The 16,317-nt window shown below is 36.9% G+C and overlaps 1 protein-coding gene and 1 pseudogene across 2 annotated transcripts in view; one reads left to right on the top strand and one right to left on the bottom strand.

The window, feature by feature from the left end:
- NDC1 (NDC1 transmembrane nucleoporin) overlaps window positions 1-16,317 on the top strand; it is a 40,883-nt gene that overhangs the window by 5,798 nt on the left and 18,768 nt on the right. For both annotated transcript variants that reach the window (XM_016219813.2, XM_016219814.2), the window contains exons 4-12: window positions 556-730; window positions 2,273-2,411; window positions 4,973-5,081; window positions 5,655-5,706; window positions 8,296-8,431; window positions 9,707-9,799; window positions 11,828-11,909; window positions 13,720-13,878; window positions 16,010-16,255. In XM_016219813.2, the coding sequence (XP_016075299.2) occupies window positions 556-730; window positions 2,273-2,411; window positions 4,973-5,081; window positions 5,655-5,706; window positions 8,296-8,431; window positions 9,707-9,799; window positions 11,828-11,909; window positions 13,720-13,878; window positions 16,010-16,255 (1,191 nt within the window). The remainder of the gene's footprint in view (window positions 1-555; window positions 731-2,272; window positions 2,412-4,972; window positions 5,082-5,654; window positions 5,707-8,295; window positions 8,432-9,706; window positions 9,800-11,827; window positions 11,910-13,719; window positions 13,879-16,009; window positions 16,256-16,317) is intronic.
- On the bottom strand, window positions 7,428-7,601 carry LOC148092434 (U2 spliceosomal RNA; annotated as a pseudogene).

Below are 16,317 nucleotides of genomic sequence, written 5' to 3'. Positions count from 1 at the left end.
TTTAAATGGTCAACATCCCTCACCTCATATCAAGCTCATCTCCCCCAGCTTACTTCCAGAAAACTTTATTGGATTATCAGAAAGGTATTAGAAATTCCTATACAGATGTTAGTTTTTGTATTCACTGTTGTCAACATTTACCTGGTTTGTGGTTTATTTTTCACAAATGGACTGTACATTACTAATTTTCAATTGCTGAAATACAGATAACTTGCTGGAGGGCAAGCATTAGGAGAGTGCTAGGAGTAGGCACTATTTGAACTATTAGGAAATTTTTAAAAAAAGAAAAAAGTTACTCATAATGTCCTTAGATTTCATCTCTGTAGATTCTTTGGTTTTTCTTTTTTTGCATGCATCCCTTTGTATTTAATCTTTCCTCAAATTATTTTAACTTAGGCTTTTTAACTAGGACTTCTTCTGTACTGTATTTTACATTAACTCTAGGTTTCTTCCTGCCCTTTGGAGTATTTGTGCAAGGATGAGAGGGACTTGTTTAGGTCATCTGATGTCATATGCTACAGATTATAAAGCCACATTAATGTGTTCTGTTTGCAGTTGTGCCTTCCATTCCCTGCTCCAGACTGGAACTGATAGGGAAGATCATTCATCCTCAGCAGCTCATGCACTCATTTATTCATGCTGCAATGGGAATGATGGTGGCTTGGTGTGCTGCAGTGATAACCAAGGGCCGATACAGTTTTCTTGTGGTTCCCTGCACTGGTACTGAGAGGTAATATTAAATATTTTTTTCTAAGGAATTTTATTTAGTTACTAAGCCAAATACGACTTGTATAGTTCAATAGTTATGGACGTTATTATGCTTTCTAGACTTTTATAGAGGTGCTTTTTTACATACATCAAATGTTTCTGATGTTTTATGTTTTGGATTCAACAATTTTTAGAACCATTCTATGCATGGTGCTATACTAGATGCTATTGGATTTATAAGTGTGATTCACACATAGACTATAAACTCCTTGAGAGTTGAGAACAATAGGGGATTTAAGCCATGGACACAAATGGATATAATAGAAATAGGAATGCGTGAGACATAGGTTGTACTGGGAAGAAAGTGAGATGTGCAAACAAAACCAGAGGGGAGTTCAGAAAGCAGGGAGGTGGCTTTTTTCTTCCTTATGAATTTGTTTTTATTGAGGCATAGGAGATGTGTTGGGATGGGAAGCACCCCACTAGAGAAATGTCCATTCTAATCTTCCTGGTATAGTGTCTAGAATTTTTTCTTGGAGCTGCTGCTCTTGCTGCCAGCAGCTTCTTCAGCTCTACTGCTGACTGACTCTTCCTTGGAAGAAAAGGTCCTCTTTTTCTTGGACACACTCCTGTTACCTGCCTCTTCAGGATCGCTAACTGGTTCCTCTTTGGGGAAAGATTTTTTCCTTTGGGGAAGACTTCGACAGCCAGCTGTTTCTTCAGGATCACTACTAACCAGCTCCTCCTTGGAAAAATATTTCTTTTCTTGGGTTTGGAGAAGGTAGAGACAGTTGGGTCTTCCATTTCAATTCTCTGAGGAACCAAGGAGGTGGCATTGACATTGGAGTTAGAAGGAAGGATAGTATGGGAAGAATGAAGAAAAATATTTAAGTAATTATAACTACCCCCTCTAGTAAACTGCTTTCACTGAAATTTATATAGTTCTTGAACACACAGCATTGATAAAAATTGCAAATTGATATTGTGACTTTAAAAATCAGAAAAGATTACTGAAGTAATCTTAAGTTTCCTAGTCCCCACTGACCTTAAAACAGTGTTCATGAGTACTGTTAAATACTTGATTTCCTTTTGTGCCCCCGCTACTATCATCTAAGGGGAATTTTTTTTCCTAATGGTGATACATTTTGTTTAGTGAAAAGGGTCCCCATGAGAGATTGCCCAATTGTAAGAGAAAACACAGAGAGAAGCCCAGAGTTGTGGCATCTCTATCAGGTACATAGTGTTTCTTTATAGTTCCTTTTAGTCCAGGTACAGTTTACCAGTTTGTAACTAGCATTGCTTACTATCACGGGACACATTCTTATCCATATCAGATTTCCAGGGGACAAAGCTAGAGAGTTAACAAAAGGTCAAATTCTCATGTATCAGGGAAAAGGGTTTTGCTAATCTTTTGCCTACACTTACTTAAAACAAACCATTTTGCAAGAATTTGAGGCATTTCTTAAGTGATTAAGTCAAAGCTTTGCTTTCAGGAAATATTGAGCCTCGAACAGTGATATGTGTCCCTGACTGTTGAATTAATAACCTAATTTTTCCCCTTCAGCTTAGATAGCCCTGCTGCACAAACCTGCTTAAACGAATATCATCTTTTTTTCCTACTGGCTGGAGCATTTATGGGCTATAGCTATAGCCTCCGGTATTTTATTAACAACATGAACTATCTTCCATTTCCCATCATACAGGTAAGCTATCGTTTGAGCATTACCTTAATGTCAGAATTCGGCAGACTTCAAATTGCCTTGCTGTATGTGTATATAATTGGCCTTATCTGATTAGTTCAAGATTTGATCAGTGAAACTTAGGACTTAAAACTTCGATCCTCAGAATGCCATTTGTAGAGGAGAGATTTATCTTCATGCGACTGTAGCATATGTTTGAGAGCTGTAGCCACCTTTCCCGCTGCCACTCTCAAAATACCGCTTTGCTCCACTCTTTCCCTCCCTGCTAGGTAGTGGCAGTTGCTGTGACCTAGCAGGGCTGGGGGAGGATGAGGATGACATTCATGCAAAGTACCTCTGTGCAACTGCCAGCTTTTTGAACCTAAGACCTCCATGAGCTTGAGGATGTGCAAGTAAGTATAGAATATGCCAGTTATTGTCTCAAATCCTTTTCAGAACAAGGCATGATGTGTATAAGTATAAATAAAACAGTTTCTATTGGTTTGAGTGGACAGTTTAGACTATGTTTCAGTTAGGTTTTTAAAAGTCTACTAATTGGGTAGGAGCTGTCTCTGGAACTCAGAACCACTTCTTCTGGCAGGTGAGAGAGAGATCACTTGAGGTTTCTCACTGTGGCAGTAAGGCTCTTCCCAGTCTGTTCCCATGATTTCCTGACATGCTCTTATTTGCTTCATTCCCACTCTCTGGCAGGCTGAGGACTGGGCTTTGGAGCAAAAATATGAGAACCAGCCTCTTCCCACTGGAACCCAGCCTTTAGAGGAGGGAGGGATGTGTAAACAAATCGTGTCATGAGAGTATAAAGTATGAGAATGTGGTGGGTTAGGGTACTCTTGTTTAACTATACTTTTATGCCTGTTGCATCCATGAGAACAATCTGATAAAAATTCACATACATCAAGGAGGTAGTGCTCACAGAAAAGGATCTGGCCCTTACCTCCCTGCAGTCTGTGTGTGTATGAAGAAAAAGTCTTGTGGAGAAATTCTTCACATCTTATGAAGATGAATTAAAAGTAGAGTGTCAAACATATTAATTATTGGATGAGTACATTAAAAATTTAAAAATCATAAAAAAAATAATAATAGAGTATCAGCTTTGCCACTTCCAAGATTCACAAGGAGAAAAACTCCAAAATTCTGTACAGAAATATCAATGGTAAATTATCTTTGATCCAAACATAATTAAGAGTAAAGCCAATGAAGAAAAGAAAGCGTTAGAGACAAATGAGATACCCCAAAGTTTGTTGCTCTTCTATGGGTCTCAGTTGAAAGAGACCATTATTTAACACCACAAATGTGCAGTGGTGTGAATATAGGAGCAGTCCAATAATTGACAGTGCTAATAAATCATTGTTTCTACCAGGTAATGTCACGTTTGTAAAATTTGACTAAAATTTTTTGTAATTTCTTTTGATAATATTTTAGATTTGTTCTTATATCCCAGAAGTTTATTCTCTGGTGGTAATATTCAGCTATGGCTTCAGGTTCAACTTTGGCAGGATGTTGATTTTTAACTTTTGGCCATTTAGTATTTGGCCAAAATTTGGGGGTGTCTTCTTGTAACCATGAGTGTACAATGGTGTTTGGTCTGCCCAGTTGAGTGCTGTTCTCCAGAAGGGGGATGGTTGGTGCAGGGTTTTTCTGAGTAGGTGCAGTGGAGTAAGGGAGGTAGGATTTTGGTAAGAGTAATTGAAATGATGGCTTTTTTGCTCATTAGATTTCCTTAGATTCTTTCCAATAATTTTCAAATATTTTTTTCATTGGCATTTTAGGGCCAAGAATGGGAGAGGGTCAAACAACTCTTGTTTCATAAGAAATATAGTTTTTTCAGGAAAAGTTCATATTTTTTTTCTTATATGATTCCTTTCTCTTAGATTAATAGACTTGGAAGATACCCACTAAGGAACTATTTACTGGTTCAGCCTTCTTGCTCAGTGTTGAACAGATAGAGGAGAGTGCTAGAACTCAGGTCTCCTGATTCTTAGGCTAGTGTCATCTCACTGCCTCCTGTTTTTCTGAAAATAGCATTAAAAAACTTTTAGTGTAGAGGCAGTGTACATTATCTTTAAGATTGCAGGCTGTGAAGCCAGCCTACCTGGATTAAAAATCTCAGGTTTTCCTTTTGCTAGTTGGTAATATTGGTTAAGTTACTTAACCTCTCTGTGCCTCCTCGGTTTTTTCATCTGCAAATTGAGGATAAAGATAGAACCTCCTTTATAGGGTTTTTGTGAGGTTTAAATGGATTAATGTATGTAAAGTGCTTAGAATAGTACCTGGTACATGATAAGCACCCAAAGAATGTTAGCTGCTATTATTATTATGGTCTTTACTTTGTTTATTTCCGTAGTCCTTAGTATAAGTATAGCTTGATACTGTTAATTTTCTCATTTCTGATGTTATAGCAGTGATAAATATGAAATAGTTGATATTTTGCTTCTAGGGTGAACTTTGTCTTTTATGCAATGATCATAGTTTGTATGTGGACTACTATAGTTATGTGCTTGCTTTAGAATGAAGTAGAACCTTTGGGTGTGTTATTTGATTCTGTGTTTTTTTTTCCCCCACAGCAATACAAATTCTTGCGCTTTAGGAGATCTTTGCTCTTACTAGTTAAACACAGTTGTATGGAATCACTGTTCCTGATCAGAAATTTCTGCATTGTCTATTATTTTCTTGGTAAGAATTTATGCTTTTTGGTAGTGTATGTGTTACCTCATAGCTCAGAAAATGTCAGGTATGCCTGTAGTTTTATGTTGGGCTGACAAGGCAGCCATGTCAGCATTTCCATGGCCATTTCTTTCAAATTTCATTCCCATTGCTACCACCTTTCATTTTTTTGTACTTTGGGTTTTTTTGGCCAGTTTCCTCTTTCAGTTTTTCATTTTTGTAAAATGTTATGGGGTTTACCATGGGAGACAAGGAGGACACACAACTATACGCTTTGTTGTCTGTGCCTGAACCGAATAACTGATGTGAGTGACCAATTACCAATGGACTTTCAAAGAGGAGATGTGATTGGTCATACATAGGTCATGGTTTGCACCTACTGATTTGTGTACTGAAAAGCTAGAAGTACTATATTGGGTTGCTCACAGTTAATATGCTGTGGTAACTGAAATTTGAATTGTGTTGTTGGACTGGTGTTAGTAACTAAACCATGGTAACTGAAATATGTACATATTTCAAAGCATGATTAAGGTTTGCTTTTATAACTTTTTCTGTTCATGCCTTTGTACTTTCCCCCCTCAGGCCATATTCCCAAAGCTTGGATTAGCACTGCTATGGACCTTCAGATAGATGAGTAAGTGTTCTATTGAAAGTCTAATATTAACTCTTAATAGATGTTTTCATTCTTTTAGATGTTTGCTTCTTTCCATGTGTTTTGACTGGTTTAGCCTTTAAGATTTTTAAGAATTGTATTCATTTTTGCATATGCATAGTTCACATAGTCTAAAATTCCAGTGATGTATAAAAAAGTATGCGATGAAGAGGATTCCTTTTGCCCCTGTCTCCAGTCACACAGTTATTGTCCCCAGAAGTAAGCAATAATTCATTTTTTGTTAGATACAGCTTTTATATTGTATAAAAGTCGACTTCTTGAGTTGCATGGTGTGCCTCTTTTTTGTTTTTCTCCTCAATAATCATTCTGTGCTATTTTGTGCTAGACAAACAGTGCTGTGGCATTATTCAGATTTTGCCTATGGGGAAACTAAAATTGAGAAGGGTTACGTGATCATAAGTGGCAACTGGATTTTCTGTTCTAGTTATTCCCCATCCATTTTGCACATAGATAAAACTTTAATCTCTATTTTGCGGATAAATGTAAATTTATTAGTGTTTGTTCTTTTATTTATTTATTGTATCCTCTCCCAAGGATATTTTTTCCCATTGCTTTTCAGAGAGAGTGGAAGGGGGAGAGAGAGAGAAACATCGATGTGAGAGACACATTGATTGGTTGCCTCCTGCACTCCCCTCTATCGGGTTGGGGATTGAGCCTGCAACTGTGGTACATGCCCTTGGCTGGAATCGAACCTGGGACCCTTCAGTCTGCAGGCCAACACTCAGTGAGCCAAACCAGCTAGGGCTGTTCTTTTAATTATTAGTTATTCTACTGTGAGACTTTTTGTGTCATATATGTATCAGTTTTGGGGAGTGGGAATATTGGCATATATGGGTGTTTATGAGATATTATGGTTTCCACAGTGTAAATTTCAATCCCTAGCTTTTAAAAGTTCCTAGGTAAAATTTAGTTTTTTCTTCTGCTTAATTGCTAGATGTGAAACCTAATGCATGGTCATTTATTATGGTAGCCCAGATTTAAACTGGGTCAAATGGAAAGAGAAAAATAATGATATTCAGTAGAAATTTAACATAATACTTTTTTCCTCCTTTCACTTAAAAAATGTTTTGTTTGTATGTGCCTAGTATTCTGTCCTTAATGTATTTCAGGTCCTCAGTAAATATTTACTTAAAAGCCGAAAATAACTCCATTTACTGTGCCCACCACTCCACAGGGAATGTCAAGTACTAGGCTGGGTGTTTTAAATCTTGTGATAGCTCTAAGAGGTAGAATAAAGAGATTATGCTTACATTATATGGGTGAGGAACTGAGAGTGGCATGGGTCAAGAGTTGTATTTAAGCACACTTACAAATGGCAGAGTCAAAGGTTCAAATCCTATTTTTACAGTTGCTCCTTGTGTGATTGTAGGGTTGTGATGACTTTGCTAATTGTTCTATTCAAGGTTTTGGTAAGATAGCATTCATTTTATTTTGCATTCTAATAGAGTATCTTACATTTTTTTAAAAACTATGTTTTCATTGATTTCAGAGAGAGGAAGGGAGAGAGAGAGAAAAATCTATGAGAAAGAAACATGGATTGGCTGCCTCCTGCATGCCCCCTACTGGGGATCGAGCCCAAAACCTGGTTATGTGCCCCCGACAGAAACCTCCTGGTGTAATGGGACAGTGATCAACCAACTGAGCCACACCCACTGGGCTTAAAATTTTTTTTAATCCCCCAAGGGGGGTGCACAGTCCCAGAAGTACTGCAATACCCAGTCGATGCACAGAATGGACGGAGCAAGCTCCTATTCCATCTACCTCCTTGTTTCAAAAATCCATGTAATATGTTGTCTTTGGGTTAATGACTTTCATATATTAAACTGATAAGAAACAGATAAAGGCTGAGAGGCGATTCCTAAATTATTTTAAAAGTAAATGTTGTTCTTTTTAGTTAGTACTTTGTACTTTTAACTACTATGAAGCTGTTTATGGGGTATACAGATAGAGCTGAAATGTGGTCGGGATGAAGTGCTTGTTATGTTGAATGATTTTTAAGTATCAGATTACAGAGCAACAATAATGAATTTCTACCCAGCCTGTAGGGATTGGCTTATAGGCTTGGCTTATTCTTCCTCCATAGTAAATGGCAGTGAAGATTGCTTTTTTAATATTCACCTGAGGATTTTTTCCATTGCTTTTCAGAGAGAGTGGAAGGGAGAGAGAGAGAGAGAGGAACATCGATGTGAGAGAGACACATTGATTGGTTGCCTCCCACACCCCTCCCAACCAGGGCTGGGGATCAAGCATGTAACTGAGGTACATGCCCTTGGCTGGAATTGAACTGAGCCAAACCGCCTAGGGCGGCAGTGAAGATTTTGAACACAGAAACTGAGGGCCAGTTTAGGTCTCCTCTTCCCTTTAGGTTTCCCTTTATGTTCTTTGTTAGAAGGTATTAGGGAAAGAACTCTATAGGGCACAAAATGAGAGGAGTCTCTTGCCATTTTTATTTACAAATAGGATTTGTTTCTCAGTGTTGAGCCCCAAGTCTGCTAAATGCTTAGACTGTATTTCCCCCATAGGATTAAATAGTAATTTTTGCTTTCATAGGCAATTTCATAGGCCTCTTGATACTGTGAGTGGCCTCTTGAATCTATCATTGCTCTACCATGTCTGGTTATGTGGAGTCTTTCTTCTGATGACTTGGTACATCTCATGGATACTCTTCAAAATCTATGCCACAGAGGTTAGTACTGAGTTTTTTGTTACTACGTTTGTATTTTGGAATACACAGATTTATTTTTAATAGAGCATTGATCAGCATGCTATTATTCCCAAAGCCATTTTGGTAAATTGGGTTTGGTCTCTTTTCTGAGACTTCATTAGGGATGCATAATTTATTAACCATTATTTACTTTGTTGTTGTGTGTGTTTTCTTAATGAGGAAAAAAGTGTTAGTATTCTTAAGTATTGGAAACTAAACAGAATGGACTTTTAATGGTATCTATTTACTATGCTTTATCTACAATCGAATTCTCTTCTGAAGGTTTTCATTTCTCTGTTGAGTACATACTAGATGAGCCTGAATTTTAAAATATTTTTATGTGCTATTGATATAGATACTATTAAAATATTTAAATATAAGGCAATAAAATATTCGTTGAATGAAGCTTTAAAAATTTATATTGAAGAAATGTTTTTATTTACATATACATTAAAAATTTTTTTTAATATATCTTTATTGATTTCAGAGAGAGAAAGAGAGAGAGGGAGAGAGAGAGATAGAAACGTCAATGATGAGAGTCGTCACTGGCCTGCTGCCTCCTGCATGCCCCCAACCAGGGATCGAGCCTGCAACCTGGGCATGTGCCCTGACCGGGAATTGAACTGTGATCTCCTAGATCCTAGGTCAGTGCCCAACAGCCGAGCAATGCCTGACCAGGCTTTTAAAATATTTTTAATCCTCATCCGAGGATATGTTTTTATTGATTTTTAGAGAGAGAGGAAGGGAGAGAGAAAGAGAAAAAAAAGATTGATGTCTGGGGATTGAACCCGCAACTTAGGTATGTGCCCTGACTGGGAATCGAACCCCTCTTAATTTACGGGACGATGCTCCAGCTAACTGAGCCATCCAGCCATGGTTGAAGAAATGTTTTTAAATGAATGGGATTTACATTGTCTTTATAATCCAAGTGTTTGCCTTGGAAAATGAGTGTTTCTGTTTCATTTTACTATCTCTGTAGGTTTATATCCTTTAGTGGCTTCAAAGAATCTTTACTTCTAAAATTTGTTTCCATTATTGGAAGCCAGAGATCTAATGAAAGTGGGAGAGTAACATTTTAGAAAATAACATGTTTGTATATATGTAACTTTAATACAACCTGTTTTTGCAAGGAACACTAAAGATGTTAATTTGGTTGTATTGTCTCCTTTTATAATTAATTTGTTAGTACTTACTGAATGTAATAAAGCCATGAAAATACTCATTTTCATAGTATGTTGATTTGATTATGTTTGATAGGCTCACCTGTTCCCTGTTCAACCACCATTTGCAGAAGAGTCAGATGAATGCCTCCCAAAAGTTTTAAACAGCAATCCACCCCTCATCATAAAGGTATCAGAACTGTGCATTTTGTATGTTTACAGTCATCTCTAACTTATCTTATGGAAGGACTTAATATTTAGTATATTTAGGTATTTAGATATATTTTTTGAAGGCCTAGAATATTCTAGTACTGTTATTGTAAAAGATTACATGCTACATTGTATGCTGTTTACTTTTTCAGGTTTCTTTCCAAATGACTAAAATGAAAGTATATATTGCAGTATATGTGTACAAGTTAAGTTAGTTCTGTATTCAAAATAGATATAAAAATATTTCCATGCATGAAATATGATATTCAGTTTTTCCACAAACTCATGGTAGCAAAACAAAGCACTGTTGATTTTTTTTTTTTAATCATTGGATCAGTATGTATTTTCACTCATGTAGTATTGTTGGCCATTATGAGTAAAGGTAATGCTTGGTAGTGTGTAGACATTCAGTGAACTCTCAGAGATATGAATAATGATAATGATCCTAAAACAAATTTTAATCAAGAGTTTAAAGAAATTGCAATAAATCTGCAAATCAAACTAAGTGAAAATAAACTGTTTTGATTTAAATTGCATTTTGAAATTTTAAAGTAGATCTATATTATATGTGATCCTGTGAAGAGGTCATAGTAATTAAAAAAGAATTGAGCCCTTACGGGTTTGGCTCAGTGGTTAGAGCATTAGCCGTGGACTGAAGGGTCCTGAGTTCAATCCTGGCCAAGGGCATGTGCCTCTGTTTCAGGCTCCGCCCCAGTTGGGGCAAGATCGGGAGGCAACCAATCAGTGTTTCTCTCACGTTGATGTCTCCCTCCCCCTGCTCCTCCCCCTCCTCCCTGCCCCTCCCCCTCCCTTCCCTCTCCCCTTCCCCCTCCCCTCCCCCCCATCCCTCTTCCACTCAATGGAAAAAATATCCTCCGGTGAGGATTAAAAAAAAGAATTGAAGTAGTTAAAATCCATAGTTTTGATTGCACTCTGGAAAAGTATAAACCAATAAGAAAATGAACCACTGAGATTTTTATTACTTTTAAGTATCAGTTATGACTAATTTAATAGATAAACAAAAATACCTATCATTCATTTGGTTATTTAACAAATCTTTATTTACTGGCCAGGTGCCAGTCACTGCTAGTTACTTAGGGTATAATGATGAATGAGATGTAGCACAGCCTAATGGAAAAGGCAGATATGCAAAGTAATGAAAATTTACTAGGGTAAGTACAGTGGGAACCACTTATTCTGCTTGGGACCAATATAAGAAAGTTTCACAGAAGGGATGATCTCTTGAATGATGAGTGAAGAGGTTTGCCAGGGAACAAAATGAAGATTTCTGATAAGGAAATACCACAGAGCCTGGCCAGTGTGGCTCTGCAGTTGAGCATCAGCCTATGATCCAGGAGATCTAGGTTCAGTTCCCTGTCAGGGCACATGCCCAGTTTGTGGGCTCGATCCCCAGTAGGGGGTGTGCAGGAGGCAGCTGATCAATGACTATCTCATCATTGATGTTTCTATCTTTCTCTCCGTCCTTCTTCCTTCCTCTCTCTCTGAAATCAATAAAGACATATTAAAAAAAAAAAAATTCCACAGACATTGCATGTCTACTGTGTGCTAGGCCCTGACTTTGAATTTGGTAGCAAGCAAGACTTTGCTTCTGCCTCACAGTTTGGTGGGTGGAACCAGATGAGACAAGTAAACAGGCAATTATAATAAATTTTGTTAAGTGCCACAGTTGAGAACTGTGTGAGTGTATGTTAGTGTGGGGAGGCCTGAGAAAGTTCCAGGAGGAAGTGATGTTTAAGTTTCCCACCACAGAGGTGGGAAAGAACACAGAGAGTTCTAGTTTGCTATAATGAACCTATAGTGGGTCGGGTAGCCTATAGAGGGCAGAGGCAGGAAAGTTCTTGAAATCTAAAAAGGAAGGTTAAATGCTATTTTCTTCATGAAAAATTTCCACTAATTTCCCCTTAGATATATCATGCTGAGCCCAATTCATAAATAAGATTTTATATAAATATTAAAATTTTAAACTATGTATTTTTTCCCCTTTTAGTATTTGGCCTTGCAGGACCTGATGTTGCTTTCTCAGTATTCTCCTTCACGAAGACAAGAAGTTTTTAGTCTTAGCCAACCAGGTAATGCTAAAAGTAATAGCCTGACTAGGCTTATGTGTGAAGGAAGTCTTAAAGTTTTTGGTGAGATAGGTGTATTTAATAAAGTATCACACATCAGTGAGCCCACTAAATTAAGCTATGATCTAAATCTCATAAAACAAAGTGTTTGTGTTGTGGTTAGACTTATGTCATAAGGAAAGGTATATTTAAACTTTTATATTATTTCCTTCAGCCTCCTCATTCCCCTAACTTCAAGAAACTGAGGTGGGTTGACAATTTTAGAGCAGGAAAGCGGTTTAAGGGTCCTAAAAGTTTCAGTGCTACAGGGGGTCTTAAATATCAGATGTATCAGGTGTATCAAGTGGTCTAATCTCTAGATGGGGGGACCTAATTCTCAGAGAGAGTAAGTGGGTTAAATAAAGTTAATGCCAGAGTTGGAATAAGATATTCTGTTATTTGACTCCAGGTGCAGAGCTTGCCATGCTACTCTGCCTTCCTTAAGAAAAAAGTAGAAAGGAACTAGATTTAACGGTGACCCAGAAGTGCTGTTGGTGACTCTTACTTGCCAACCTCTTCAAGACTGTAATGGTGCCAGTGCTCTGCCTTACTCCTAGGGAAACAGTATCCCAACCCCAACCACCATTGGGAAGAGAGAACCGGGCATCCTTCCATTTTCTCTCTAATCAGCTCTTCGTTATTTTGCCAAACTTAACAATTCCCACATTGTAAAATAAACCTTCTGTATAGTTAAATGTTACATGGAAATAAAACCCAGTTATATAAAAATATAAATGATTGAAGCCACTGTCCTTTCAGTAACATGAAAAACTCAGAGCTGATGTTGTAGAGAATTACCGTAGCCATAGTTTCCTTCAGACTTAGGTTCACTTAGGAATTCTCTGTATGTTAAATATTTTTACCAGATGTTCAAGTAAGCTAACAGAATGGCATGTTCTCTGCCAGAGTACTTGCATTCTAGGGCATATTATTAAAATTTAACTGGACCATTACGTAGTTCCCTAGTGGTCCTGAGTTATAGCAGTACATCTGGGGCCTACTGATGGAGTATTTTGTTTGTAGGTGAAGTGGTATTCCTCTTGAGTTGTAAAGGGGAAATGTTTAAGGAAGGATCTAAGTAAAGAGAATGATTATTTGGCACCCAGGATGGGGAAACCAATTTTCAGTGGACTCCTGATATTCTCAACCCATAATGAAGCACAGTTGATTTTATATGACAGCCCTAGGAGATAAAAGTCTTAGAAAATCAAAAGATAATGAGAAGTAAGGGAATAAGTGTGGATCATAGTAGTTTAAGTTAAATAATCAGCAGACATGTAGACCCTTCAAGTATAAAGCATGATTATTACCAAATAATGTGTAACTCCTATGGATATAATAGCAAATAGGGATTACTATACAAATGAAAATAAAAGGAAGCACAGTGGGTCAGACACAACAATTTAGAGGTCACCAGGGGCCATGGTATGGATCTTATTACACATGCTAGTGTTGTAGTGTTCAGTCTGTTTGGTACTGCTAGTAAAATAATCCTGGGTGTTTGCACCATACTCTAGTGTTTGGCTTTATTTTAGTGATCAGTTTGAGAGGTTTTTTTATGGTAAAATAGAAACATTTTGCTTGTAGACTTTTGGGGAAATTATTTCATCCAAATATTGCTATGTATTAGATGGTATAAGTATAAATAGTAGCTTACTTGAGAAAAGTGGGCCCTGATGCAAAGTGTAATGTAGCACTTCTAGTTGATTTTTCTCCTCATTCGAGAGACTATACAATTATCTACATTTTAAAAGTTGGTGTTTGGACCTTGTAGGTGGACATCCCCACAATTGGACAGCCATTTCAAGGGAGTGTTTGAATCTTTTAAATGATATGACTCAGAAACTAGTTCTCCACCAAGAAGCTGCTGCTACGAATGGAAGAGTAATGTCTTCATCATACGCGGTGGAGTCTAAGAAATTGAATTCCCCAGGTAACTCTAAGAGAGGGGAGAGCATTTACATTTTATTTCCTAAGAAAGATGATAGTTGTTAATCTAAAGATATGTGTATAAGTGTGAGATATATTTTTTTAGGGAAAATTTATCCAGTTTATGGGATATTGTTCTGAACCAAGAATAAGAACTCAGTATCATTATAGATTAGGAAAATTTAAGTCCAATGTGATGGTGGTGGTAAAATGGCTAAAAAATGTTGGTCATCAAATAGAGGACTTCAGCTTACCCTAATACAAAGCCAGGTAAATGTTTATAATAATACTGGAAGCTTTTCTGATTGTGGTATCCCAGACACAAAAAGTTGCTGGATAATGTCCAAGAGCAACTGAAAATGATTGAGTGATGTGGCAGTGGGGGCATTCATTGTTTTTAGATACATTCATTGCTTTGAGATACATTCTTATACATAAGATTACATCCTAATGTTCTAAATACATTCATCATTATAAGATAGCCTAATATAATGTTAGTACTCCTTCAGTTTGAAAGGTGAAAATTGACAAGACGTGCAGGTGGAGGAACTTACGCTGTTTTACCAAATCCTTTAAATAGAAAATGCCTAGAGATGTAAAGCTGATAAAGCACTTAATGTTCAGATGCCTTTTGGAGCAAAGCATTTAGTAAAAGTGGGTGAAATTGGCTAGGTGAGATGGTGGTAAACTTGGGAGCACAGGCTTCATCCAAAGCCTGAAATCTAAAAAATGGTTATGTGAAATCTTCCACTTTTTAAATGTTGGCAACTAATCTTGATATTCAGAAATTTCCTATGTGACCAAAGCACAAACATGTCTGTGTTTTTTACTTTATTACTCTGGAGAGACCATATACCCAAAACAAATAGATTACAGTTGAAAATGATTCTAGAGTGTTTTAGATGTTATCAACTTTTAGGTTGGCATTTATGTATTGAACAAATATTATTGAATACCTACCACATACCAGGCAATGTTCTAGAAACAAGAGAATCAAAGATGACAAAACACTCTTGGAACTGACTCTTTAGTGGGAGGCACACAAATAATGATAAGAAAATGTAATTAGCAAAAAGAAATGTGTCAAAAAGGAGCCTGCACATGGGTAAGATGATGCTTGATAATAAAAGGTGGTCTTGTATGTTATAAAAAAGAGTTTAGATTTTATCCCATAGGGTTATGGAAATAGTAGAGGATTTTGAATAGGCTACTTACATCTCGCAAAGATCGTTGTAATGTTGGATTGGAAGGATCATGTGTCTAAATGGTTTTTTCATTATTTTAAATTGTTGTCATATCCCATCGCATAGAGAAAATTTGCCTCTAATTTTGAGGACTTACTGCAAAACTTAAAAAACTTCAGTCTAAATTTTTAAATTGATTATTCAAAGATTTCTAACTGCCACCAACTCTTAAAGAGTCACGTAATGAAAATTTAGTACTTTAAATGTTTAATGTCTTATTGTGGTTTTATTAAGGCAGAATACTAGTGTATAATTTGTCTTTGTGCGTTGTACTGATTGGAGTAGCAGGGAAAATATTCCTTTGTTTTTATACAACAGACTCTATAACTAAATTGGTAGAGTTATAATTTGTGAAGAAGCTATTTGCAGATCAGATTTGTAGAGTCAGATGTGTACATATCCTGGGCAAATTGGTCTTTGGTGTGACTTCTGTTAATTTGAAAGAACTCGGGAAAATGGGATAAGGTTAGCACTCTTACCTGTATATAAATTCAGTTATGTTTAGCCAAATAATAGTTACAGTAGGAGCATACAGTAAAACTGGATAGATTCAAATGCAATAATTAAAGTTGTTGCCATATAAAAATAAAATAGAAATTGAGAAGTTTATTCAAAACAGAAACTGACCTTGAAGATGAGAATATTCATGGAGGGGGAAAAATGAGAGGCTGTCCCAGTCTGACAGAAAAAGATGTTTAAACCTACTTGAGTGGTCATTGAGTTGCAGTAGTGAAAACAGGATCTTGAGAATGTAAAACCTAAATGGAAAAAACCTACTGAGCCTTGAGTAATGTATTAAACAAAAAATTGAAGTGTATAAAATTTGAGAACACTCATGCTGGCCTGTTTGTGTCGGGTTGCCCCTTTAGCACTTGATCTGTTCTTTTGCAGAAGAGACTACTTTTCAGACCCCAAAATCTAGTCAGATGCCTCGATCTTCAGTGCCACCATTAGTTAAGACACCACTGTTTTCCTCAAAATTATCTACACCCGATGTTATAAGTCCTCTTGGATCTCCATTTGGCTCTAGTGTAATGAGTCGGATGGCTGGAATTTTTGATGCAAACATCTGCTGTGGGTCACCTCAAAGTTCTCAGCTAATAAGAAGAGGGCCAAGATTATGGACTTCTGCTTCTGGTGAGGACTATTTATTTTCTAAAATTCGAAATATCAGAGTTGCAGAGAATCAGCCTGTTTTC

Source organism: Miniopterus natalensis, chromosome 9, assembly GCF_054644295.1.
Source record: "Miniopterus natalensis isolate mMinNat1 chromosome 9, mMinNat1.hap1, whole genome shotgun sequence".
NCBI lineage: Eukaryota > Metazoa > Chordata > Mammalia > Chiroptera > Miniopteridae > Miniopterus > Miniopterus natalensis.
Note: the sequence above shows the minus strand (reverse complement) of the source record. Positions and strands in the feature narration are given on the sequence as shown.